This window comes from Puma concolor, chromosome B4 (genome assembly GCF_028749965.1).
Source record: "Puma concolor isolate L17-30 chromosome B4, mPumCon1.1.hap2, whole genome shotgun sequence".
Taxonomy (NCBI): domain Eukaryota; kingdom Metazoa; phylum Chordata; class Mammalia; order Carnivora; family Felidae; genus Puma; species Puma concolor.
In genome coordinates this window covers 103,557,940-103,582,844 of record NC_141673.1, presented here as the reverse complement: position 1 = coordinate 103,582,844, position 24,905 = coordinate 103,557,940, and the positions used below count along the sequence as shown (strand labels likewise).

At 39.2% G+C, this 24,905-nt stretch overlaps 2 protein-coding genes across 7 annotated transcripts in view; both read left to right on the top strand.

Moving 5' to 3' along the window:
- The first annotated feature begins 156 nt into the window (after nt 1-156).
- Nucleotides 157-22,566, top strand: RAD51AP1 (RAD51 associated protein 1). Of its 3 annotated transcripts, none has more exons than XM_086714276.1 (9): nt 157-435; nt 3,220-3,269; nt 5,483-5,624; nt 8,444-8,553; nt 9,933-10,019; nt 10,545-10,694; nt 15,640-15,804; nt 19,259-19,408; nt 19,881-20,988. In XM_086714276.1, the coding sequence occupies exons 1-9, from the start codon at nt 320-322 to the stop codon at nt 19,892-19,894; spliced, it is 984 nt and encodes a 327-aa protein (XP_086570402.1). In that variant the 5' UTR covers nt 157-319; the 3' UTR covers nt 19,895-20,988. The 3 variants fall into 3 exon arrangements, with proteins under 3 accessions (XP_086570402.1, XP_086570400.1, XP_086570401.1); XM_086714274.1 differs by lacking the exon at nt 19,881-20,988 and adding an exon at nt 21,774-22,566 and having other exon boundaries at nt 158-435; XM_086714275.1 differs by lacking the exon at nt 19,881-20,988 and adding an exon at nt 21,774-22,566 and having other exon boundaries at nt 160-336.
- Nucleotides 22,567-24,609: 2,043 nt separating this feature from the next.
- Nucleotides 24,610-24,905, top strand: part of DYRK4 (dual specificity tyrosine phosphorylation regulated kinase 4) — a 52,256-nt gene continuing 51,960 nt past the window's right edge. For all 4 annotated transcript variants that reach the window (XM_086714272.1, XM_086714271.1, XM_025930549.2 and 1 more), the window contains exon 1: nt 24,610-24,712. The gene's annotated coding sequence lies outside the window, so the exon portion shown is untranslated. The remainder of the gene's footprint in view (nt 24,713-24,905) is intronic.

Genomic DNA, 24,905 nt, shown 5'->3' with positions numbered 1-24,905 from the left:
TCTACTATTATTGTGAATTTCAGAGAAGGCTCAAAAAAAAAAAAAAAAAAAAAAAAATCCACTGTCGTGACGAAAGTGCATTGGCAAAGCTTGTGCTCCGCTTTGGTAGACCGGATGCGGAAGGGCAATATCTTGGGAACTGCGAGAGCCAGCAGTTCTTCTCAGTGCGCATGCGCCGCAGCAAGGATGGCTGGTAATCATTGGAGGGCTGGTGGCAGGGGGCGGAGAGCTCTAGTGTCTGGTTTTGGGCGGGAATTGAAACAGCCACTGCTGCCAACAAGAATTTGAAAGCTGCAAACTTTCAGCCTTGGAGGGGGCCATGGTGCGGCCTGTGAGGTGGGTAGTTCATGACATCTGCGGGGATGGGAAGAAGCAGGAAGACGCCGTAGGCAACTTGGCCTGCACACGATTGACGGGAAAGGGCCGAATAGAACGGTGGGTAGCGAAGGTGGGATGGACGGTTTCTGTGGAGCTCTCCAGCCTCCACTGAGAGCCGCCCATTCCACAGCAGTATCCTAGCATCCTACCTTTATCCTTCTATGCCTTCCTTTGCAGCAATTGCCGATTCTTTTACTGCCCCCCACCCAGCCATTTAAATAAGCCTTTGGTCTGTTAGCATTCGAACAGCGCTTTACATTTCAACCATCTCCTACTCACGTGTTACTTATTTATTTTATCACTATAGTTCTTTGATATAGCAGTCTAGATATTCCTGTTTTATCGATTTAAACTCCCAGGCATAAAGGCCAAGTTAACGGAGTCACACAGCTAGTGAGTGGCAGGATAACGCTCAAACCTAAATCGTACTGGTTCCAGAGCCTCTGTGTTTTCCATTATGCTATTTGAAACTATTGCTCTACTTAACCACAGTGGAGTGCTATGGAGGCCTACAGTCAGCCATTTATTTAGAAAGTTATTGTAATAAGGATTAATATATCCCACTAGGTGTGGGAGGTTACAGGGGTGAGGGTAGGGGGCCACAAATACCGCAAAGTGATACTGAGAAGGAGGAAAGTCTTTCTGTAAGTACTGTAGTTAGGATGTGCCTCTTTGCGGAGATAATACATGATCTGAGACATGAGTGATGAGAAAGAGCTAGCCAGCGAAAATCAGGGGCAATCCATGTAGAGGGGACAAAAGCCAAGGCCCTGAGCTTGACTTTGTTTGAGGAAGAGAAAGAAGGCCTCTAAAGCTGTAGCATTAACAAGCAGTGGGGAGAATTGTAGGGGATTAAGGCAGAGAAATAGGCAGAGGCCAGAGTAGGTAGGACCTTGCAGGCTTTAAAAAGGAGTTTGGATTGTATTCTACGAACAATGGGAAGTCAACAGAGAGTTTTAGATAGGGCAGGAAAATCTAATTTTGGTTTTATAAAGTTCACTGGCTGCTGGTGGAGAAAGAATGGGAGATAAGGTGACCAGAATGCAACAAGGAAACCACTGCATCATTAGATAGCGGTTTGGAGTAGGATGTTATCATTGGACATGGAATGGGATAGATGGATTTGGGGTATATGTTGGAGATACTGCTGACAGAACTTGCTGATGGAATAGATGTGGAGGTTAAGGGGAAAAAAGGATGATTTCACAGTGTTTTTGGCCTGAGCTACTGAATGGTCGGTCTTTGTACTAACCAAGATGAGGAAGACTAGGAAAGGGAACAGGTTCAGGAGGTGTGGGGGATCAGGAGTTCCATTTTGAACATATGAAGTCTGAAATGGATTTTCAGTATGTCCACCCAAGTAACGAGGACATAATCCCTTTGTCTGGAACAGCAGTTGTCAAAGTATGGTCTGAAGACCCCCAGGGTTCCCTGAGGCCTTCTGAGGAGGCCCATGAGGTCAAAACTATTTTCACAATAATCCTAAGACATTGCTCACTTTTTTCATTGTTCTATCATCTGCACTGCAATGGTGGTGTAACTGCTGACACCTTAGCATGAATCAAGGCAGTGGCACCATATTGCACAAGTGTCATTGTATTCTTTCCTGCTGCACATTCAGGGTACAAAAAAAAAAAAAAATACCAGTTTCACTTAAGAATGTGCTTGATGAAGCAGTAAAAATTGTCATCCTCACTGTAGCTCAATTACTGAGCATATTCTTTTTTTAAGAGTTTTTATTTTTACTATGACTCAGTTTCAGAATTTCTAAAGAGGCTTTCATATTTTATTCAGCATTTAAAATTCGTTAACTCCAAAGAGTAGGAGAATAACAAGAGTATTCTTCATTTTAATATTCTACATGAGGAAATGAAATACATACATAAAGTACTTCTATGGTGGTTGTCTTCAGGCAAAGCACTTGTGAGATTGTTTGAGTTGGGAGCTGACCTGACCTCTTTTTCGTAGAATACCCATTTTCCTTGAAAGAACAACTGACCTACTAGGTTATTCACACTTGGGTGTTTGGTGGAAGGTAGAAAAGAAAACTACAAGGCCATTTCATTTAGTGCTTAGAGGAAGAAGGAAGAAAGTGAATTTATTTTTTTTTCACTTTGAATATCACTTTCTTCTAATGGTTTTCTAAAGTAGTATGAAGATACATTTGAGGTGGTAGGTACAAAGTCACCATTGTTTCAACGTCCGTTGCATAAAGAACATTATTTAGTATTGTGGGGAGATTAAAAAGAGAGAGAAAATATCTTTAAGTGTCAAGTTTATAATCTAGTAAGAAGACAATGCATATATAAAACAAAAGAATAAATACAACAGGAACTTATAAATGCCCCACAGCAATTAAACAGTATATAAATTGTGCTAATGATATTATTTTTACTTTGAGGGTTATCTGAATTATTTTTTTTCCTTATCAGGTATATCAAGTATAGTTATAACTATTTTAGCTAATGCTAAGTCCCTACTGTAAAATCCAACTTCTTTTTTAAAAAAATTTTTTTAATGTTTATTTTTGAGAAAGAGAGACAAAGAGCACGATCAGTTGGGGAGGGGCAGAGAATGAGGGAGACAAAGAATCAGAAGCAGGCTCCAGGTTCTGAGCTGTCAGCACAGACCCCGATGCGGGGCTTGAACTAATGAACCATGAGATCATGACCAGACCCAAAGTTGGTTGCTCAACTGACTGAGCCACCCAGGTGCCCTGTCAAGTTGAAGTACTCTTAAGAGAATCGAAACACATTTTCATTTACTCAGACTGTCAATGGTCTTAAGGATTAGAGGTGGGAAATTAGCATTTGTGTAATTAAAAAATTGTCTTGCTCATAGGCATAAGAAATCGGTCAATTACTCACAGTTTGAGGACTCTGACAGTGATGGTAAGTAGAGATTCATATTTTTGCTTTAAAAACTTGGAAATTTATTTTCTCAGAATTCATATGACATATAGAACTCTAATATTGAACATATTACCCAATTGTATATGAGCTAGGGCTGCAAAAGTAATTTTCTAAGCATTTGGGATAATTCTACTGATAATTACACTGACAAGAATTATGTAGGTAAGTGATAAATGAACAGGACCTAGTGAAATGGCTCTTTAGATCTAAACTACTCTAGGTCCATGTTTCTCATAGTGTGGTTTGTCTCCTCCTATCTCTTTCCCTAAGAAGGAACACATTGTCTTTTGAAACACAAATGTGTTACAGAATATAATGTGAAATCCTCATTAACTGTACAATAAAATGAGACCTTCTATACCACTTTTTTCTTTCTTTTTAATGTTTATTTATTTTTGAGTGAGAGAGAGAGAGAGAGTGTGAGCGGGGAGGGTCAGAGAGGGGGGAGACACAGAATCTGAAGCAGGCTGCAGGCTCTGAGCTGTCACCACAGAGCCTGACGCAGGGCTCGAGCTCATGAACTGTGAGATCATGACCTGAGCCGAAGTTGGACGCGCAACCAACTGTGCCACCCAGGCGCCCCAACCTTCTATACCACTTCTTTATCCAGTCATCCGTCGATAGACATTTGGTGCTTTCCATAGTTTGGCTATTGTAAATAATGTTGTTATAAAAATTGGGGTGCATGTGTCCCTTCCAATTAGTATTATTGTATCCTTTGGGTAAATACCTAGTAGTGCAATTGCTAGATCGTATATTACTCAGCCATAAAAAAGAGTGAAATCTTACCATTGGCAACAATGTGGATGGAGCTAGAGGATAAGTGAAATAAGTCAGTCAGAGAAAGACAAAGACCATATGATTTCACTCACAGGTGAAATTTAAGAAGCAAAATGAACATGGGGTGGGGGAAGAGAGGCAAACCAAGAAACTGAGTCTTAACTATAGAGAACTGATGATTATAGAAGGAAGTGGAGGGGGGGTAAGTTAAATAAGTGGTGGGAATTAAGGAGGGTACCACTTGTGATGAGTACTGTGTGTTGTATGTAAGTGTAGAGTCACTAAATTGTACACCTGAAACTAATAAATTAATATTACACTGTGTGTTAACAGGAATTTAAATAAAAACTTGGAAAGGAAAAAAGAAACAAAAACAAGACCTTGAAGAAAGGTTGGGCATAGGCTATAGTCTATTGGGTTATATATTTCTTTGTCTCTGCTGTTAAGGAAACTTTGGTCAAAAAGTGTGAGAAACATTTAGTTAGATTACATCATATTTCGAAATAGGTTTTGTATTTCTCAGAGCTTTCTGTGAGTCAAATGTTCAGTTATCCAGAGGTTTGAAGGAACCTGTTTTTTGCATTGGGCTCAACTGTAAATGTGTCTAAGACTTGGGAGAAAATAGTGTAGACTCTGACCTGTAGCTTTTTATTACTGTTATCAGTATGTCACCAAATATTTATAAATTGACAGTAGTGTTCTAGACATTATGGGGTGGACGTGGGGGTAAGTCACAAGTTAACATATTCCAACATGGGGAAACTTGGCAGAGACAACATGTGTTAATAAATGCTAACGCTGCAATCAAGACTACGTGTACCCTGAGGGTATTCATCCATGTGCTGCACATGTGTGTAAAAACTATCGCAGCAAGGGGGCGCCTGGGTGGCTCTGTCGGTTGAGTATCTGACTTCGGCTCAGGTCATGATCTCACAGCTCGTGAGTTCAAGCCCTGCGTCAGGCCGTGTGCTGACAGCTCAGAGCCCGGAGCCTGCTTCTGATTCTGTGTCTCCCTCTCTCTCTGCCCCTCCCCCAGTCATGCTGTCTCTGTCTCAGAAATAAATAAACATAAAAAAAAAAACTACCACAGCAGGTTTATGTTGAGTGTCAATGGAACTAGATCACATTTTGTAGTGAATTGGCTTTTGATAGACTTATATTTTAATAAACAAAGGCCACTAAAACAAAGTTGAAAAGCATGAGTGAGAATAAAGACAAATAATACGCCAACATTTTTTAAATGATGGCAATTAAACAACTTTCTTAACGTTTAAACCTTGAACACACACTGTAGTGAATTTCAGCTGCTAAGAAAATGTTTTTATTTCTTAGGAAAAGCAGTTTCATATTTTATTTTGTTTAATTAATTTATTTTTTATATATTCTTTTATTTTTGATTCACACACGAATAGATGACTTTATTTCTGCAACTGCACCTTTAAATAAAAAACCCAGAACAACACCAAAGGAGTTAAAACTAGAAACAAGGAAACCTAAACTGAAGAATCTCCAGAAAGAAGATATCCCATTGCAAGAGAAAACCCCTAAAAAAAGGTGAGAGGTAAGACATACAGTAAATATACATTCAATGTGTTAACTTAAAAGAGGGACAGGGGTGCCTGGGTGGCGCAGTCGGTTAAGCGTCCGACTTCAGCCAGGTCACGATCTCGCGGTCCGTGAGTTCGAGCCCCGCGTCGGGCTCTGGGCTGACGGCTCAGAGCCTGGAGCCTGTTTCCGATTCTGTGTCTCCCTCTCTCTCTGCCCCTCCCCCGTTCATGCTCTGTCTCTCTCTGTCCCAAAAATAAATAAACGTTGAAAAAAAAAAAATTTAAAAGAGGGACAAATTTGAACTCTTGGTTTAATTTTTTTTAATGCTTATTTATTTATTTATTTGAGAGAGAGAGAGAGAGAGAGACAAAGCATGAGCAGAGGAGGAGCAGAGAGAGAGTGAGACACAGAATGTGAAGCAGGCTTGAGGCTCTGAGCTGCCAGCACAGAGCCCGACATGGGGCTCAAACCCACCAGCCACGAGATCGTGACCTGAGCCAATGTCAGACACTTAACCGACTGAGCCCCCTGGGCGTCCCTTGAACTCTTCATTTAAATTAGAACTTGAGCCCAGTCGTAGGTATAATTTTAGTTAGTGCATGTAGGAGAACAGGGATGTACCATTAATCCCCTTCTGACTTTCTGCCTTAAAAAAGAAATTCACAAACATGTTAGGAAATATTCATTTAAGTATTAAGACAATCATTAAAGACAATTACAAAGTTTAGGAGGTACAGCTTACTTTATAGGACTGTATTTCTGTCTCTAAAGTCTTCAAGTCTTACAAGACTACTTTGTTTAAAATTACAATCTGTAAAGATAGTTTTATAAAAATTGAAACCATGTATTTTTCTGCAGATAAAAGATATTTTTTCTTTATATTGTTTAGACTGGTCCAGCACTGAAAAGGTCCTATAGTTTCTAGACGAATTCTGGATTTCCACTAGTTCCAAGAGAGAAGAGAGAATGAGGGAAGGAAGTCCTGAGAGGCCCCAAACCTGAAGTATGGAGAGGAGATTGGCAGAAGGGGACTATTAACAAATGGAACATGGGGGATGGTGTGGTTCACTGCTGCAAGCTGGAGAAAAGCTCATTAACACAGAGAAAGTTACCCCATGTCCTGCTCTTTACTTTTTTCTCTTTTTTTGTTTTTGGTTTTGAGATTCTTGTGCTAGGTTTAAGTACGGTGGAAAAAAAAAAAAACAAAACACCGACAAATGAGAGAGAATATTTGCAAATCATATAATTGATGAAGGATTTGTATTCAGAACATATAAAGAAGTCTTACAATTCAACAGTAAATAGATTAATAACTCAATTTACAAAATGGGCAAAGGATTTGAGTAGACATTTCTCCAAAGAACATCTCCAAATTAATAATAAGCACATAAAAGATGCTCAGCATCCTTAGCCATCAAGGAAATGCAAATCAAAACCATGGTGAGATAATACTTCACACCCTTTGGGATGGCCATAAACAAAAAGACAGACAATAACCAATGTTAATGAGGATGTGGAGAAACTGGAATTCTCGTACATTGTTGCTGGGAATGTAAAATGGTACAGCCACATTGGAAAGCAGAGTAGCAGTTCCTCAAAATGTTGAACATGGGGTTATTTTATGACCCTGCCTAGGTATGTACTCAAGAGAAATGAAAACATACACCCACACAAAAACTTGGACACAAAGCTTCACAGCATTATTCACAATAGCCAGAAAATGGTAGCAGTCCAAATGTCTGTCCAACTCATGAGTGGATAAATAAAATGTGGTCTGTCTATACACTGGAATATCATTCAGCAGTAAAAGAAGTACTAATACATGCTACAACATGGATGAACCTTGAAAACATGCTGAGCAAAAGAAGCCAGACATAAAAGTCCGCATGTATGATTCCATCGACTTGAGATGTCTAAAATAGGTGAGTCCATAGAAACAGGAAGTAGATTAGTGTTGCCAGGTGCTAGGGGCGGGTAAGCAGGGAGTGACTGCTAATGGATATAGGGTCTCTTTGGGGGTGATGAAAATATTCTGAAAGTAGGTAGTGGTGATGGTTTCTCAACTCTGAATATACTTAAAGACTGCTGAATTGTACAATTTAAAAGGGTGAGTTTAATGCTGTGTGAATTATATCTCAATAAAACTTATTTTTAAAAAATAAATCCTTCAAGGTGCATCTCAGTATTTCGTCCTTTATATAACTTTTTTCTTAAATCTGTCTTTGATTTCTTTTCTTACACACCCTAACACTCTGACCACCTTTAATAGGAGACATAATAATCTGCTCATATAGGAAAATTATCAGTACGTCTTATTTCCCTACCCTCCTCATTAATTGCAGACTCCTTCAGGGTACTTTTAGTATTCTATTTAGTGCAGTGCCTCATACACAGTAAGTACTTGGTGACATATTTGTTAAAGTCTAGATTGGGAGGAACAGTTTAATAAAAGAGCTATAATACCTGTCTAAGGAGGTGTGAGTGAGGTCAAGGAAGATTTCTAAGTGGATTTTTGAGGAAAGTCTTTATTCTAGGTTGAGCAGGCGCTTGGCATTGGTAACAAGGACTGACATTACCCTGAAAGGAGGCAATACGTACAACAGCACAGACTGCTGCTCTTTCAATCTCGTATGCACCTGTAACATGACATTACTTCACATTAGCAGTCTTAACCATTAAAGTCAGTTATGATCACGATTACTGTTTAGAAAACATTTTTGTGAGGTTAGCAGCTCTTAAATAGTGATTCAGAAAAATCTCATTTTGCTGTTTGGTTGAGATTGATATTTTTAAAAACTCATTTTTATTTTTTTGCCTCCCTTTAGGATAGCTTTAGATGACAAGCTCTACCAGCGAGACTTAGAAGTCGCACTTGCTTTATCAGTGAAGGAACTTCCAACAGTCACCACTGATGCGGAAGAGGCTCAAGATAAAAGTAACTTTACTTTCTATATATTTCTTTTTGTAACCTCATTGCTTTTGTAATTGTGTCTCCGGATGAGCCTTCATAGAGGAAACAATAAGAGTTTAATACTTAGGATAGCAAATGGAGCAACTGGCATAATTAGATTCCGTGCTTTATTCTGCATGAATGTCGTTCATGCACACACATCTCTCTGCTTAACACCTGATGCCAACTCTGGACTAAGTCATGGACTATGAGCTTGGATGCAAGTCACTTTTGTTTACAGTGGAAATTTAATTTCTTAAGCAAATGAATTAGTCTATACAGTCCTAATAACCCATCTCTTTTCTCTCAAAATTCAAATTAGTTAAACATGATCTGGTGAGGGTAATTTTTATTATTTATGAAGGCTGAAGGTACTAGTTTGGTTAGCAGGCTCAGTGGACTTACAAGATGTAGGACTTCTGGATTTCTCTGGGTTTTCCTCCTTCGATTTTTCTAGCAACTGTGTAGCAGATGGCAATATTGATACTCTGGAGAGGCAGAAATCATTATTCTTGGAAAAGACATTCAAACTGTTAGCGTGCTTTTTGGATGAAATTGTTTTGACTTAGCTTCTTTTATGTTGGAGGATATTTTTAACTCATTAGCTCATTTAGGGGTATAGATGTTTCAGTCATTATTGCCTCCTATTTGACAGTAAATAAAACACTGTTGATTGATTAGGGAGCCATTTACTAATCAGGAAATCAAAGAAACAGAATTATCTTATATCCAAAACTGAGAAAATGGAACTCATCTCTCTCCTGTAAGAGCTGGTAGAATATATAGCAGGATTTCCTTGGAAGTACCACTTCTCATAGATTAATATACTTTATAGCACTGGGATTTAATAGTACAGTTACCATGACTCAAAGTCCTCTTGAAATACTTTAGATCATTTTAACGTTATTATAATGATTGAAAAGTCTTTGTTAGTAAAAGCATGTATCTATTACACAGAAATGATAGTTAGTATTTATTGACTGTTTCCTATGTGCTGGGCGCTACAGTAAGCAATTTCTACATGTGACCCACTTTGATCCCCCACAATACACCTAATTAGTCCACGCTCTATTTTTTCTCTCCACAATATAGATGAGGACATTAAGTCTTAGGATAAGCCATATTCCCATACTCGTGTAGCCAGTTGGAGGGGTAGAGCCTGAATTTCAACTTAAGTCTAAGTGTGTTTGATTTCAGAGCCCAACTCCTAAACCGTATGCTGACCTTTCCAAGGTAAGTCATACTAGCTTGAGCTTGGATCATGCATCTGTATCCGAATGCTTTTACATTTGAACACCAGTTTTCCTATTTCTACCCATTGACTAAGGTGCATCTGTATCTTTTTCCTTCTTCCTTATCTTTAGGCATTGAAAAGTGTGACAGTCGTGGAAGTGAAACAATGAGTAAGGCCCCTCATATCTCCAATTGCAGTGTAGCCAGTGATTATTTAGGTAAGCTTTGATATTAATAATAATACTAATTTTTTCTATCAACAAGCTATTTTTCTAACTTCTATTTCAATACCTGACACTGTAGCTAGAACCAAGATATTTAAATTTGTCAAGGTTCTCTTCACCTCCTCTCCTTTGTTTCTTTGTGTTTTAGTCTTTTTCTCTTTTACTGCAGACCAATTTTCCTTTTCTTCCCTGGTGGAAGGTCATGACTACCTGTGGCTTCTAGTTGATAGCTGTTGACCACTGAAGAAAGGGGCTGCATCTTCCCTGCTCCACTTTTCAGATTTCTTGGGGAAAGCCTCCTCAGTTGGGTCTCACACTTATCCTTAAACTGGACTCTGTTGTCAGGATACTGACATTTATCATGGTTGTGCCATATTGGACTATGTGATCTATTAGAAGCAGCGGAGGAATGAAGCTGGGCAGATAAAAACAACGGATGTGATAGAAGTCTATTTTGCAGTTCTTTCAATATTATCTGTCACAAAAAGTTTTCTGTTGGTTTTTATGCCTCTCCTGAAGATTTGGATAAGATTACTGAGGAAGATGATTTTCCTGGTGTTCAAGGGAAAAGAAAAGCAGCATCAAAGGCTATGGTACAACAGAGGAAGATTCTTCTGGAAGGCAGTGATGGCGATAGTGCTAATGACTCTGAACCAGACTTTGCAACTGGTGAGTTATATCCTACCTCCAAATTAAGCCTATGGAAATTCAGTAAAAAGTTCTTAAAGACCATTAGTGGATGCAAAGCACTGTGCTAAATGTTTGGTATATGCAAACTTGAACTTACCGGACAGTTACATCCAGCTCTGCCATTTGGGGAAAAAGCTTCATGTGGAGGTGACCTTTAAGCTGTACCTTGAAAAATAAGTAGTATTTACACAAACTAAAAGGGTAAAATAGCGTTCCTGACTGATAGAAAAAAGCATCAACAATGGCATAGACAAGCACACATAGAAGAAAGTGATCAGGAAGCCTGGGGCAGAGAATGTTCTAGAAGAGGCTAAGGAGGCAGGCTGGCACTTTCTAAGAAGTGTACACTTCTTTCTATAATACTAGAAATCCATGAAATATCTTGGGGATGAAGTGATATGAAACCTATATTTTTATTTGTGACTTTGTTTTTCAGATTCATTCAGAAATTAGGACAAATGGGAAGCATAGTGACCTGGACAGAGCATCATAATATATTAATTAAAAATTAAAATGAATAAATCCATAAATTTGTGCCAAATCGGATGCTATATTTTTTTTTTTTTAATTTTTTTTTTTTTCAACGTTTATTTATTTTTGGGACAGAGAGAGACAGAGCATGAACGGGGGAGGGGCAGAGAGAGAGGGAGACACAGAATCGGAAACAGGCTCCAGGCTCTGAGCCATCAGCCCAGAGCCCGACGCGGGGCTCGAACTCACGGACCGCGAGATCGTGACCTGGCTGAAGTCGGACGCTTAACCGACTGCGCCACCCAGGCGCCCCGGATGCTATATTTTGATAGATTTTAACATGCTATTGACAAATGGATTTGTTCATCAACATTTTATAAATATTTGAGCATCTGTTATGTACATTATATTGAAGACACTACAAATATAGCAGTGAACAAAACAGAGCTCCCTTAAGAAGCTTAAAGTTGAGTGAGGGGACACAGACAGTAATGAAATGTAGAATGTATCAAGTGTCATCGTAGAAGAGCTATGTAGAATCCCCAGACGTCTGCCTTTTGAACCAGTACCTGCCCCTTTATATGACCTGGGTCATCCTAAAGCAGACAGTCTAGGGATCTTACTTTGAGAAACACTGATGTAACTGGAGCACCGGAAAGTAGGAGCCACGGAAAGAAAATGCCCTGAAGAAGCATAGTAGAGCATGGACTGAATGTTTCCCAACTTAAGGTTACTTAATACAAAAAAAGCCCAAAATAAGAAAATAACTCCTTGTCAGTTTAATTGTTTCTTCGGGGATATGATTGTAGCACTTCCAGAATGTCAGTATCGTTATTTGACACATGCTTGTCAGAAAAATCAGTCAACAATTTTAAAGTTATAAATTGCAAGTCTACTTAACATGCCAATGAAATTAATTTGTCTTTAATAGTGGTTAAAAATGTTTGTGTGGAAATGAAATCACTTGCTTTGTTTGCTGGGTTTATGTAATTAATGGGTTATGTTTCTAGAGGTATGATAGAATTTAAAAAGAATAATATTCTCTTATTTGCATTCCAACCTCATATATTCTCTCTCTAATAATTTTATAAAAGTAAGTTTTTATCGAGATTATAATTTGGATAGTGACTTTAAAGTCGCCTCTATGCCTTTGAAAGGAAGTTGTTAAAATCTCCAAAAACACAAATGGCCAAAAAGCATATGAAAAGATGCTCAATATCAGTATCATTAGGGAAATACAAATCAAAATCCCAATGAGGTGTCATCTTACACCCATTAGGATGTCAAAAAAACAGAAAATAACTAGTGTGGTAAGGATGTGGAGAAATTAGAACCCTTGTTCACTCTTAGTGGGATTTCCGCCATGGAAAGCAGGGTGGCATCTCCTCAGAACATTAAAAATAGAAGTATCATGTGATCTAGCAATCCCACTTCTGGGTATATATTCAAAAGAATTGAAGCAGGGTCTCAGATATTTGCACACCCATATGTATAGCAGTGTTATTCACAGTAGCTAAGGGGTGAGCAACTCAAGTGCCCATCAACAGTTTAATGGATAAACACCATGTGGTCTATACATACAATAGAATTTCAGCGTTCAAAGGGAAGGAAATCCTATCATGCGCTACAACTTGGTTGAACCGTGAAAACTTTATGCTAAGCAAAATAAGCCAGTCACAAAAGACAAATGGTGGGTGGTTCCACTTATAAGAGGTATCTAAAATAGCCAAATTCATAGAAACAAAATAGAATGGTAGTTAGATGAAAAGAGAAAGGATCATTTGTGACCTTCAGCACGGAAAGAAAAATGAAAATTGGAGAGAACATAGACTTTTCTTAAGGACATCTAAAGATTCACAGAATCCGTAACCCATTGTTTGGGCCTTTCAGCTTCACCAATTTGGTATGCTAATGACTTGGAATTCTGGGAGCTCCACTTACCACCACCAGATGATTTAACTGCTTTCTCTGTTGACTGATGATGGTCAGTTGGACCTTACCATTAGATAAGTTTGATAAGTAGAGTTTAGCCAGTTGCTACCATTTATCCTCTCAGGCCAAGAAAAGAACACATGCACTACCAGAACTGTGGGATACATAGGAAGTTTTGTCCTTCTAGAGTCTATATTATGAAACTTTGGAGAAACTCCACTACTTGCCCTCCCTGAACCTAGGTCCTTTTGGGACTCCAGAAATAATTATTTGATTTTTCTTTTTTCTTTTTTTTTAATCTTTATTTATTTTTGAGACAGAGAGAGACAGAGCATGAATGGGGGAGGGTCAGAGAGAGAGGAAGACACAGAATCCGAAGCAGGCTCCAGGCTCTGAGCACAGGCTTTGAGCCTCAGTACAGAGCCCGACATGGGGCTCGAACTCACGGACCGTGAGATCATGACCTGAGCTGAAGTCGGACACTTAACCGACTGAGCCACCCAGGTGCCCCAATTATTTGATTTTTCAAAGTACTATATATAGCAGCCTTCGTGTGGTCTGCTGGCATTATATAACCCAGTAATCATCATGTGAATATGTGGGTTGATTACTCTCATGTGTTTTTAAGTTTTTATTTGTATGGAAAGACAGAATAAGGAAATAGTAATTTGAAGATCATAATGACATTGTTAATTTAGGCAAAGGCCATCAATGGAAAGCTGACGAGGATCTTCACGATGAGAATTCAGGCTGGCAGCAACTGTGCCAACCAAGAGTGGGACAACCATATGTTCTATGCTTTCTGATCTAATAGGAAGTACAGAGCATTCTTATGAAGTACATTCTTACAAAAAAATAACAAGGTGAGCCTGATTCTAATTGGGCCTTGAGAAAATTCCAGCTCACAGAATAAGCAAAACGCCATGAGGAAGAAAGCAGACAACAAATGCAGAATGTCAGAAGTTCTATAGGACAACTGACTTGGTTACTTCAATAGCTCTATTTTAAAGTGATTAAACGGTACCTGGGTGGCTCAGTCAGTTAAGTGTCCGACTCTTGGTCCCAGCTCAAGTCTTGATTTTGGGGTCATGAGTTCAAGGCCCCATGTTGGGGGCTTAAAAAAAAAGTGGTTAATGTGGACTGGATAGAAGATTATACCAAGAAACTATCGTGGATACTGTAAGATATGATAATGACATTGTTGTGTTTTTTTAAAAAAAGCTCATGTTTTCTAGAGATGCAGTGTGAAGTATGTACAATTGTAATGACCTGATGCCTCAGACTTATTTTAACATACTTCCAGAAGAAAAGGAAGAAGATGAGAGAGAGAGAGAGAGAGAGATGAAACAGATGTAGCAAAGTATTGATGAATATTGAATCTGAGTGCTGTGTTACTGTTTCAGGTTGTGTATGCTTGAAAAACTTTATGGATATTTATTTTTATATAAAATATTTCCTACAGATAGGTAGATATTATATGTGGTGGGCATAACAGTTATCTCTGAGTGGTGAGATTAGGAGATTTTCTTTTGCCTTAATACTTTTTTGTTGTGGTCTACATTTCCTGCAATAAGCATATACTGCTTTTATAATTAAAAAAAAAGTAAAGTTTTTATGAATATAGTACTAATAATCCTTATTTACACTTAGCATTCAGAATTTATTATTTACAAGACATGGTTTTCTGACCCCCTCCCCCACCTTGGCCCTCCCCCACCCAAAATAGAAGAATCGTTGCTTGATTATCAGCTATTCTTTGTGCTTATTCCCAGAGCAGCTGTAGCTCCTTAATCTATTACTTCTCTGGCTTGTAGCATCGCAGTACAGAGAAGGGTTTGTGGGAAATAACAGGTGTGCCCAAATGAAATCATATGTAGGATTCTAAGTTAAGATGTTGTGGTATGGTTAGTCTGTTCTAGATTCCCATTGGGTTTCTATTCTAGAATGTTGAAGTTTCCGTGATTAAGGGAAGGTATAATGTTACTATCACCATCAAGGTCATTGTTTTGAAAGAGTTGGTAACGTTGTACCCTATCATTCTTTCTGAAAGTCACTGAATTAAACTGGAAATATTGGAAGCAAAGATTACTGATGGGAACTATAATGATAATAGTAAGAGCAAACAATTCTGTTTTGCTTGTTGTCTGCCAGATGTCATTCTAAAGGCTTTGCCTCTATTAACTCATTGAATCCACACAGCAACCCTATGATGTAGGTTTTATGGTGATCCTCATTTTATAGATAGAAAACTTAAGCCGAGTGAAGTGAGCGCCCTAGGGTCACACAAAGTGTGAGCCGAGGGGCCAGGATTCAAACCCAGGTGACCTCAGTGACTGCAGTGGCATAGCATAGCAGGAGGCGCACAAGACTCTAGTGCAAAGGCTGTAAATTCAAGGCCATAGAAGCCCATTTTTTGTTTAATTGAAGTAAATTGACAAGCAATGTTGTGTTAGTTTCAGGTATACATGAAAGCCTCACTTTTTAGAGCAAAGATCAAGTATATGCAATCCTCTTGTTTTAGGTGAAGAGTCCGAGGATGACTCTGATTTTAGTGAGAGTGAAGATAATGATGAAGACTTCACTGTGAGAAAAAATAAAGTGAAAGAAATTAAAAAGAAAGAAGTGAAGGTCAAATCCCCAGTTGAAAAGAAGGAGAAGAAACCTAAATCCAAATGTAATACTTTGGGTAAGCTTAATCCAAAACACTAACTTTATAAAACATATTTGGTTTATTTGTGTTTTTCTTACCTTTGCCTTTGTTCTCCGTAACATTTTGCCAGTGTTCATTTCTAGCTAAGATATGTAGATGGAAGGAGGGATGGGGAAGGGAGAAAAGCAGACAAGTTCTGCCCACTGTCTACTGCCTACCAGCTCTTACTAGAATTACCCTCCACTAGCACTGATGGCCACCCTCTGAGGTAGCTATTATCACCTGCATTTGATAGTGAGAAAACTGAGGCTCAGACAGGTTAAATAATTTGTAGGAATTCTTACAGCTAATTAAATGAGGAGCTAGAATTTGCACCTAGTTTTGTCCATTTAGAGCCCAAGTTGTAGCCACTGGACCACATTTTTTCCAGGCAGTTAACAGGGAAGTTTACATGATTCTAATTTCTTGCTTTCATGCTGGACTTAGTCTTTGATTTGAGAACCCTTTTGCTATGTGTTTTAGGGCTTTTTTGGTTTTTCTTGAGTTCATAATATATAATAGATTATTATAAACTATAACTTACATTAACTTGATTTTTCTTTACTTATCGATATATATATATTTTTTTTAATTTTTTTTTTTTCAACGTTTTTTTATTTATTTTTGGGACAGAGAGAGACAGAGCATGAACGGGGGAGGGGCAGAGAGAGAGGGAGACACAGAATCGGAAACAGGCTCCAGGCTCTGAGCCATCAGCCCAGAGCCCGACGCGGGGCTCGAAGTCACGGACCGCGAGATCGTGACCTGGCTGAAGTCGGACGCTTAACCGACTGCGCCACCCAGGCGCCCCTCGATATATATTTTTCTGTCTTCATTGTTTGAAACTAAGATTTCCATTATTCAGACTCCATTTATTGGTGCTGGGAGCTGCTGTCACCTTAACTAGTGTGGTGCTGAGTACTTACTGAGAAATAAGGACTAAATACTGATTCATATTCCTCCCTCTACTGTATTCTGAATTAATAAGGTTTTAATTAGTGTCTTTTTAAATTGACAAATTCATCTGGTTTTCAGAAATTAGGTTTTAAGTGCAGTGAGTTTTAGACATAAAACTGTATATTAGTTTCCAATTGCTGCCATGACAAATAACCACAAACATAGTGGATTAAAACCACAAATTTATAATTTTATAATTGAGGAGGCCACAAGTTCAAAGTGCTTCTCACTGCACTACAATCAAGCTAGTAGCAGGACTGTGTTCCTTTGTGGAGGCTCTGGGGGAAAATTCCTTTTCTTGACTTTTCTGGCATTTAGAGTCTGCCTGTGCCCTTTGACTGGTGGTCCACAGGGGTCCATTTCCACCTTCAAGGCCAGAAAAGGCAGGGACTTTCTCACATCACATCACTGATTCTCTCTCTCTCTCTTTCTCCTGGTTCTCACTTTCATTTATAAGGACCCTTGTGAGTACATTGGGCCATCCAGATAATTCAAGATAGTCTCCCCTCTCAAGATCCTTAACTTACTGACATCTGCCAAGTCCTTTGCTGTGGAAGGTGACATACACATGTCCTGGGAATTAGGATATAGACATCTTTGAGGGTCCATCCTTCTGCCTACCACAAACTGATATGAAAAAGTCATTGACAGTATGAATGTATTTTATATTTTCTTTGGATGCTTGTTTATGCTTCTTCACCAAGACATACTAAAAATTAAGAATAAAATGTTAGTTTACACATTGGAATTTACCATTTCAGGTCTACTGGATTGGAGCAAGTTGTTTCACAAGGAAGCTTAAAATATAATTTTAGTAGTGAAATTTAACTGCCAAATAATGGGGTTATGAATTAGGAAATATGGAATATATTACTAGTCCCACTAGTAACATATGGAATAACCATTGAGAGTCTTTTCATCAGGCACATGTTACAATTTTTCCCTTGATAGAGAAAATTTTTGAGAGCTGTGCTGTCCAATATGATAGCCACTGGCTGTATACAGCTATATTAGACTTAATTAAAATTAAATAAACTTTAAAAGTGAATTCAGGTTTTGCTAACCCCATTTCAAGTGCTTAATAACAACATGTGGCTAGTGGCTATCACACGGATAGTACAGAATTTCCATCACAGCAAAAAAGCTTCTGTTGGACAGTGCTGATCTAGGGAATATAGAGGTTAACATTAAGAAGAGTATATAGTGAAAATGTTCATCTTCAAATACCTTTAGATATCCTGAGGTATATCACAGCAAGCATTATCTCAGAAGTGAATTTATATTCTACCTCTCCTCCCTTCATTTCCAGCACATCCCTCTCTCCCCCTACCCCAGACACCAAAACCTAGTCTCATTCTTGTGTTCATCTCTGGGTAAATGATACCATCCAGCAGTGTGCCCATGACAGGAACTTGCAAGTTATGATTATTTCTTCATCTCCATCGCTACCTCCCCCCCATCTAATTCCTAAAAGATCTCCAACTGCTGTTCTTTCCTTCATGCTCCCTGGGTTCAGGCCTTTATCACCTCCCACCTCTTTATAACCTGAAGAGCCTTCTGGGTGGTCTGCTTGCCATACGCTACCATCAGAAAGATGTGTTCAGAACACAAGTGTTCCCAAGAAAAACCAGTACATGACTGTGACTAGCCAGACACCTTCACTGGTGCACACAGCTCTTCATCAGTGATGTGCATCCTGTCCGTGTCTCTCTCCTTGACCTTCCTGCTCCAGCCATACTGAACCAGAGGCCGGTCCTGGGACCTGCTGCATTCTCCAGCTTTGCATGCTCTACTCCCGCTGCCAGGAAAACTTCCCTCTGACTCATCTTTCCTCTTCAGCCTTGATTTGGCTCAAACTATCTTCAAACAACTTCCTTGTAACTTTTACCCCATGCAGGTATGCATACAGATTGTAGGTTCCCTCCTGTGTATACCTCTAGACTTTGTCTTATCTCTTATCCCCACTGCATTATACACATGTCTTTACTTTTTTCCCCTTTCTACTAGAGTCTAGTGACCAAACCGTAAATTCCTTGGCAGCAGGATCTGTGAGCTCTTTGTAACCCTAGAGCCTAATATATTGTCTCACTGACACATACTGATGAGACGCCATTATATAATGTATGGACTATGGAGCCAGACCTGGCTCCTAATCCTGGCTTAGGGACGCACCAGCTGGCATACTGCAGGCAGACTGCTCAGCCTGTCTGTTTCCTTATCTGGCAGTGGGGCTAGGAATATCGGTATGAGAGCTGCTCTAAGGGTTAAAAGTGATATATATGGCATGCTTACCACACTGCCTGGCATATAAATGCTCATTAAAGATGGCTGTTCTTAGGCTCTCAATAAATGTTTGTGTATAATTAGAGTTTCTCTAATTGATAATCTTGCCTTTTTAATTTTTATGAGATTATGTAACTTTATAATTTTTATACCTACCTGCCAGACTTATCCTTCCTCTGTGAAAACCTTTTTCTATGTATATTTTTTAAAGTGACTTCAGGAGACTCTGCTCCAGCTTCTGTGAAATCAGAACTTCAGCCTTCACCAAAAAAGGTTTCTGGTTCTTCGGAGGTCACTAGGAAACCATTACAAATACGCAGTCCTTTGGCTGAAAACAAAAAACCTAAGTGGGTCCCACCAGGTATGGTATATTTATTGATTAAGGGCAGAGGCTTGGAAAATTATCACTGTCAGCTTTTTTTCCTAGTTGCAAATGTTATACCATATTATTATGTATTCTTCAAAACCAAGGTTTTTAGTTGCTGCATTTATTTGTCATTTATCATTCCCTTATACTGAGCATCCAGATTGCTTATTGTTTTTTCAGTGTCATAAATAAGGTTACAAGAAGCACAGACATCCTTATTTTAGAAATCTGTGGGCACATCCTTGATTATTTTCTTAGGATAAATTTCTAGTAGTGGAATTACAGTGTCAAAGAGTGTCCACATTTTAAATTCCTGATATTTATTTTTGGCAACAAGTCTGTTTGCTCAAGATCCATTGATCATAGTCTGACTGAAGCCTCAGGACCTGTACGTGGGACTTCTAGCATTTCACAAATGCCCTAGCAGACTTGACTTCTCTTCCCTTTGTGTTCTTTTGTTCCACAGCCAAGCCTTGCTGATCCTTCAAGAATTCTTTGGCTTTCACCCTTCCTGACATTACCAAAACCCTAGTCCAGGCCCCATTCATTTCATGCCCAAGCTACCTGTGGCTTCATAACTGGTCCTGTGTCCACTTCCTAGTCAGTGAAACTGATACAGTTTTTCTTCCTTAAACACAATGTATATCTTCTCTAAGAGCCTCTCTGTATACAGTTTCCTCTGTCTGGTATGTCTCTCCCCCTTTGTCCCCTTTCCTTTTCTAAGTCCTTCCAAATCTACTCAGGTTTGGTTTACTTCTTTTCACTGACATTTCTTTTTTCTTTTTTCTTTTTTTTTGAGAGATTGGGGGAGGGGCAGAGGGAGAAGGAAAGAGAGAATCTTAAGCTGGCTTCACACTCTGCTTGGAGCCCAAGGTGGGGCTCAATCTTATGACTGTGAGATCATATCTGAGCTGAAATCGAGAGTGGGATACTTAAATGACTGAGGCACCCAGGTGCCCCTTACTGACATTTCTTGATTGGTCCATAGTGGTCACTCCCTGATAACTAGATATTAATAGACAGATTTCAGTCTGAGTCAGTATTTTTGTATCCTTTGGGTAAATGCTGATTCAAAGGGGCATGTGTACCCCAAGTTTATAGCAGCATTATCAACAATATCCAAGCTATGGAAAGAGCCTAAATGTCCAGTGACTGATGAATGAATAAAGAAGATGTGGTGTTCACACACACACAATGGAGTATTACTCAGCCATGAAAAAGAATGAAATCTTGTCATTTGCAGTGATGTGGATGGAGCTAAATGAAATAAATAAGAGAAAGACAAATGCCATATGATTTTACTCATATGTGGAGTTTAAGGGAAAAAAAACGGAGCAAGGCAAATCATAAGAGACTCTTACTATAGAGAAGAAACTGGGGGTTGCTGGAGGGGAGGTGGTGGGTAGGGGGATGGGCTACATGGGTGATGGGCATTAAGGAGGGCACTTGTTGGGATTAGCACTGGGTGTTATATGTAAGTGATGAATCACTAAATTCTACTCCTGAAATTAATATTACACTATATGTTACTTACTAGAATTTAAATAAAAGCTTGAAATATTAAAAAAAAAAAAGCATTAAAAGGAAAGGGTTTCAGTCTGAGACTCCATAATTACTTAATGTCTCTTAATTACTTCATCTTCTGAAATATCAGGCATATCTTAATTCAACAATTCCATACATTACTCAGTGCTCACCATGATAAGTGTAGTCACCATCTGTCAACAAACAACATTATTATAATATTACTGACTATATTCTCTGTGCTATACTTTTCATCTCTGGGACATTTCTTTTATAACTGGAAGTTTGTACCTCTTAATCTCCTTTATCCCCCCCTTATCTATTTCACTCACCCACCCCAGCCCCAGTCAGAGAAGGCAAATACTATACGATGTCACTTAAAAGAACTAGTATAAATAAGTAAAAAGAGTATTGGTCGTGTTTACAGTTATTTAATATTTGAAAAAAAATAGATTCAAGGAGTATTTGGAAAAATATGGGATTTTTAAAAAATGCATTAGATTTTTCTACTACTAGAAATTATAACCGCATGCATTTCTTTATTCTCTATGCCTCTGCAACCAATGTTATTTGCTCCCAACTTACCAACTTCAGCTTTCATGCTTAAAGTTTTGGTGTCGTTACCTTGCCTTCGGAGCATGTTTGAAAATAGGCAGTACTATATTCTTTCTAATCTTTAATACTGTTCATTCTTTTGATCTTGTTTGTAGCTTGAATAGAGCTTGTATACCAGAGTAATCTCTACCTACCTTTTTTTGCATCTTCTGTTTTGTAAGTTGATCTTTGTTAGGAGATTTCTAACATCATCAGCATCAGGTGCTATGTTTTCTTTCAGCGATGTCCGGAAGCAGCAGCATCAGGAGCCCACTGGCAGGCGTGTCTGTTAAGTCTCCAAATCAGAGTCTCCGCCTGGGTTTGTCCAGATTAGCACGAGTTAAACCTTTGCATCCAAATGCCGCTAGTAGCTGAGTGTGATAGTAAACACATGTTTGATTAAGAGAATCACAGTTTTACAAGTGTGTTTATATTTCATGTGTGTTTATATTTAAGGAGGGTATCATAAGATAAAGGAATCCTTTAATGTCCTATAAATTGCCTCTACCCATTCCATGATGATGTTCTCTGAAGCTATTCAAGATTTCAATAAGGGGTTTGTTTATCAGAATTATCTTGTAATGCCCTTTCCTTCTGGAGAATGTGTTCTATTTTTCCTGTGTATAATAAGTCATTGTCATTCAGTGGTTGTCAGTTTGACATGGAGAAAGTCCATGTTGCATGCTATTCTTTCCTAGAAACATGATGCTCCTTTCTAGCTTTGTCTAATTTATGGCACCTTAACTGTAACTATTCAGAGTTTAAAAGGAAACATTCCCACTTTTTCCAGGAGACATTTCTGAAATCTTACTTAAGCTACATTGTCAGTTTAATTGCAAAAATGTTTCATATTTTAGTCAAATACTAAGAATTCAGAATTCATTTACCCATTAAAATGGTTGCTATAATGACTTATGTCGCCTACTCAGAAATAGATGTTTATTGTATAGCAAATAGAATTTCATGACATTTTATGAAGTTCCCATCAAAGCCTTTAATAAAAGTGAAAAAGTTTTGATATGCTCTTTCCTTGAGCCCATTGCACCTGTCTACATTTGTCTACATTTCATTAGGTTGTCTATATTTCATTAGATTAAATGAATCCTTTATGAAAAAAAAAAAACTTAGTCTGTTTGTTGTGAATATAAGGGGTGGGGGCTGGAGGGAGCTGTTTCTTCAAATCATCACTTTATGTTAAGCCGGTACCTTAGACGATGGCTGTCAAGTATCTGGTCATCTCTATTATGATATTAGATAATCCAGCTTTTCAGGAAGCTTAGCTCTGAACTTGTTATGAATAAAAGTAGTTATGGATATTTTACATTTTGTGGTGAGAGTTTCAGCCAGCTCCTGATCACTTTTTAATAAAAGCTCTTCAAATCATGTCAACCATTTAAACATGTATAATATTACTAGTTCAGTTTTACATGTTTGTAGAAACATCTATGTTAATGTGAAAATAAGTAATTTAGAATTATGACTGAAGTGAGCATTTGCCTGTTGCTATTATACATTTTTTTTCTTGCATATGTTTTTACACTGTCATGTACCTCCTAACCTACCCCGCGACATCCACTTCTGAAAACATATATTCAGGTACAACATATTGAGATGCATGCTGTCTGGTGCTGTTCAACAGGAAACATTTATTAAGAGCCTGCCATGTATGAGGTACTGATGTCACTGATCAGTCATCCAGAGGCACCAGCGTGATGAACCTGTTTTCTCTGTGTCATTCAGAGTAATAGTTTGTATTGAAAACGACTTTAAATTATGTTTAAACTGGCCTTGCAGACAGCACTAATGGCCTTTCATTGTCAAATGCAGTGTACATTTTTCTTACCTAGTCTTATAGGCCCTATTCATCACATTTTATTTCCTGGTCCCACGTGACACTATTCTCGTATAATTTTCTCCCCACATCTCTGCCTGTTCTTCATTGTTTTTCAGCTTTCCAATGTTTTCTGTCCCCTACACTCACTCTTCCCACCATAATGTCCTATTTTGTGTGATTCCATTCTTTTCCCCTGCCTTTCGTTTTTTTTAAAGCTTAGGTGACTTCAAAGTCCAGTGGTAGACTGTGTCAGTAGTTTTAGCCCAGATCTTGTTCTACACAAGAGCCTACCTAGTCCTTTGATAATTTGATGCAATAAGGCATCACTGGATCAGTAACTTCCCCCTGCCCCCCAGCGTTTCCCCTCCTGTATTTTCTGTTAGTGGCACCACCATCAACTGGAGGGCCTCAGGCACATCCACCCCTCACACTGGTCACTGAGCTTCTTCCATTCCATAAATTACGCAGAGCTGTCCTCTCTGAAATGTCACTTACTGCTTCTCACAGGCATCCTTGCCTTGATTTTTAACCTCCTCTGGCCTATCCTTCATACCATATTGCCAGAAAGTTTTCTAAAATCTGAGCATGGACATTCAGTTCGCAAGATGTTTCCCATTTGGCTGTTCCCTGCCTGCTTCTTCAACCTGGTCTCCTGCTCCGGACTGTGCCAGCACCTAAGATACCATGTTGTTACCCCTCGCTCTGGGCTTTTACCCTGGCTCTTGTTTGCCTGCTTGACATTGCTAATTCCTATTTGGCCTTGAAGAATCCAGTTCAACTCTGCTCTTTCAAAAAGCTTTTTTTGAATGTTTCCTCTATGAAGCAGACTGTATTCTTCCAGGCCCTGCTACTGTCATTCAACTATAACTTACCTTAGTTTTCATGCACTTAAAACCTGATGCAGAGCAAATGCTCAAGAAGTGTTCATCTGAATATATTATATCCAGAACTTTTGCTGTGAGCTTCTGGTAACCACAGACTTTTGAAGAGGGAGAAAGTAGGGATACTTTCAGGAGCCTAGGGCAATTGGGTGAACTCTAATCTCCCCATCCTTGGGATGTCCTTCAACTCTGGGGCGATTGAATTGGAGCAAAGGGAAGAGAGGTGTCCTCTAGGATCTGGTGTGAAAGGTGGTTTGGACCGGTCCAGAGCCCAAGTCCTTTCAGGTCCGGAGTCACAAAAAGAGTGGACAGAGTTTCCCTAGCGACGGGAGGAGGGCGTGGTCCCCGGCCCGCGCGGGCGGGCCTGCGGGCGGGGTGTTGGAGTGAGTGTCCCGAAGCGGCCGCCCGGCAAGTCTGCGCTAGCCCGATGCAGCTCCTCCCACCTTCTGCCCGCGTGGGGACCAAGTAAGGCCGGGGTGGGGGTGGGGGTGGACGCTGGCGGGCCAAAGGCTCTGGGGCTGTGGGGAAAGAATGTGGTGCGGAGCGGGGTCAAGGGAGGTGCAGAGCAGAGAATGCATGTAGTAAGTGTGGTCAGAGGAGAGAGAGAGGCTGAGTGTGAGCGCGGACTGGAGGAAAGTGCTCTGAACCGCTCTGTCCT

Excerpts from the sequence above, each read along its gene's own strand:
- RAD51AP1 (XM_086714274.1), top strand. The coding sequence starts at position 320 with ATGGTGCGGCCTGTGAGGTGGGTAGTTCATGACATCTGCGGGGATGGG. Across the intron at positions 10,695-15,639 it reads TGAACCAGACTTTGCAACTG|GTGAAGAGTCCGAGGATGAC; the intron begins GTGAGTTATATC and ends CTCTTGTTTTAG. Across the intron at positions 19,409-21,773 it reads ACCTAAGTGGGTCCCACCAG|CGATGTCCGGAAGCAGCAGC; the intron begins GTATGGTATATT and ends GTTTTCTTTCAG.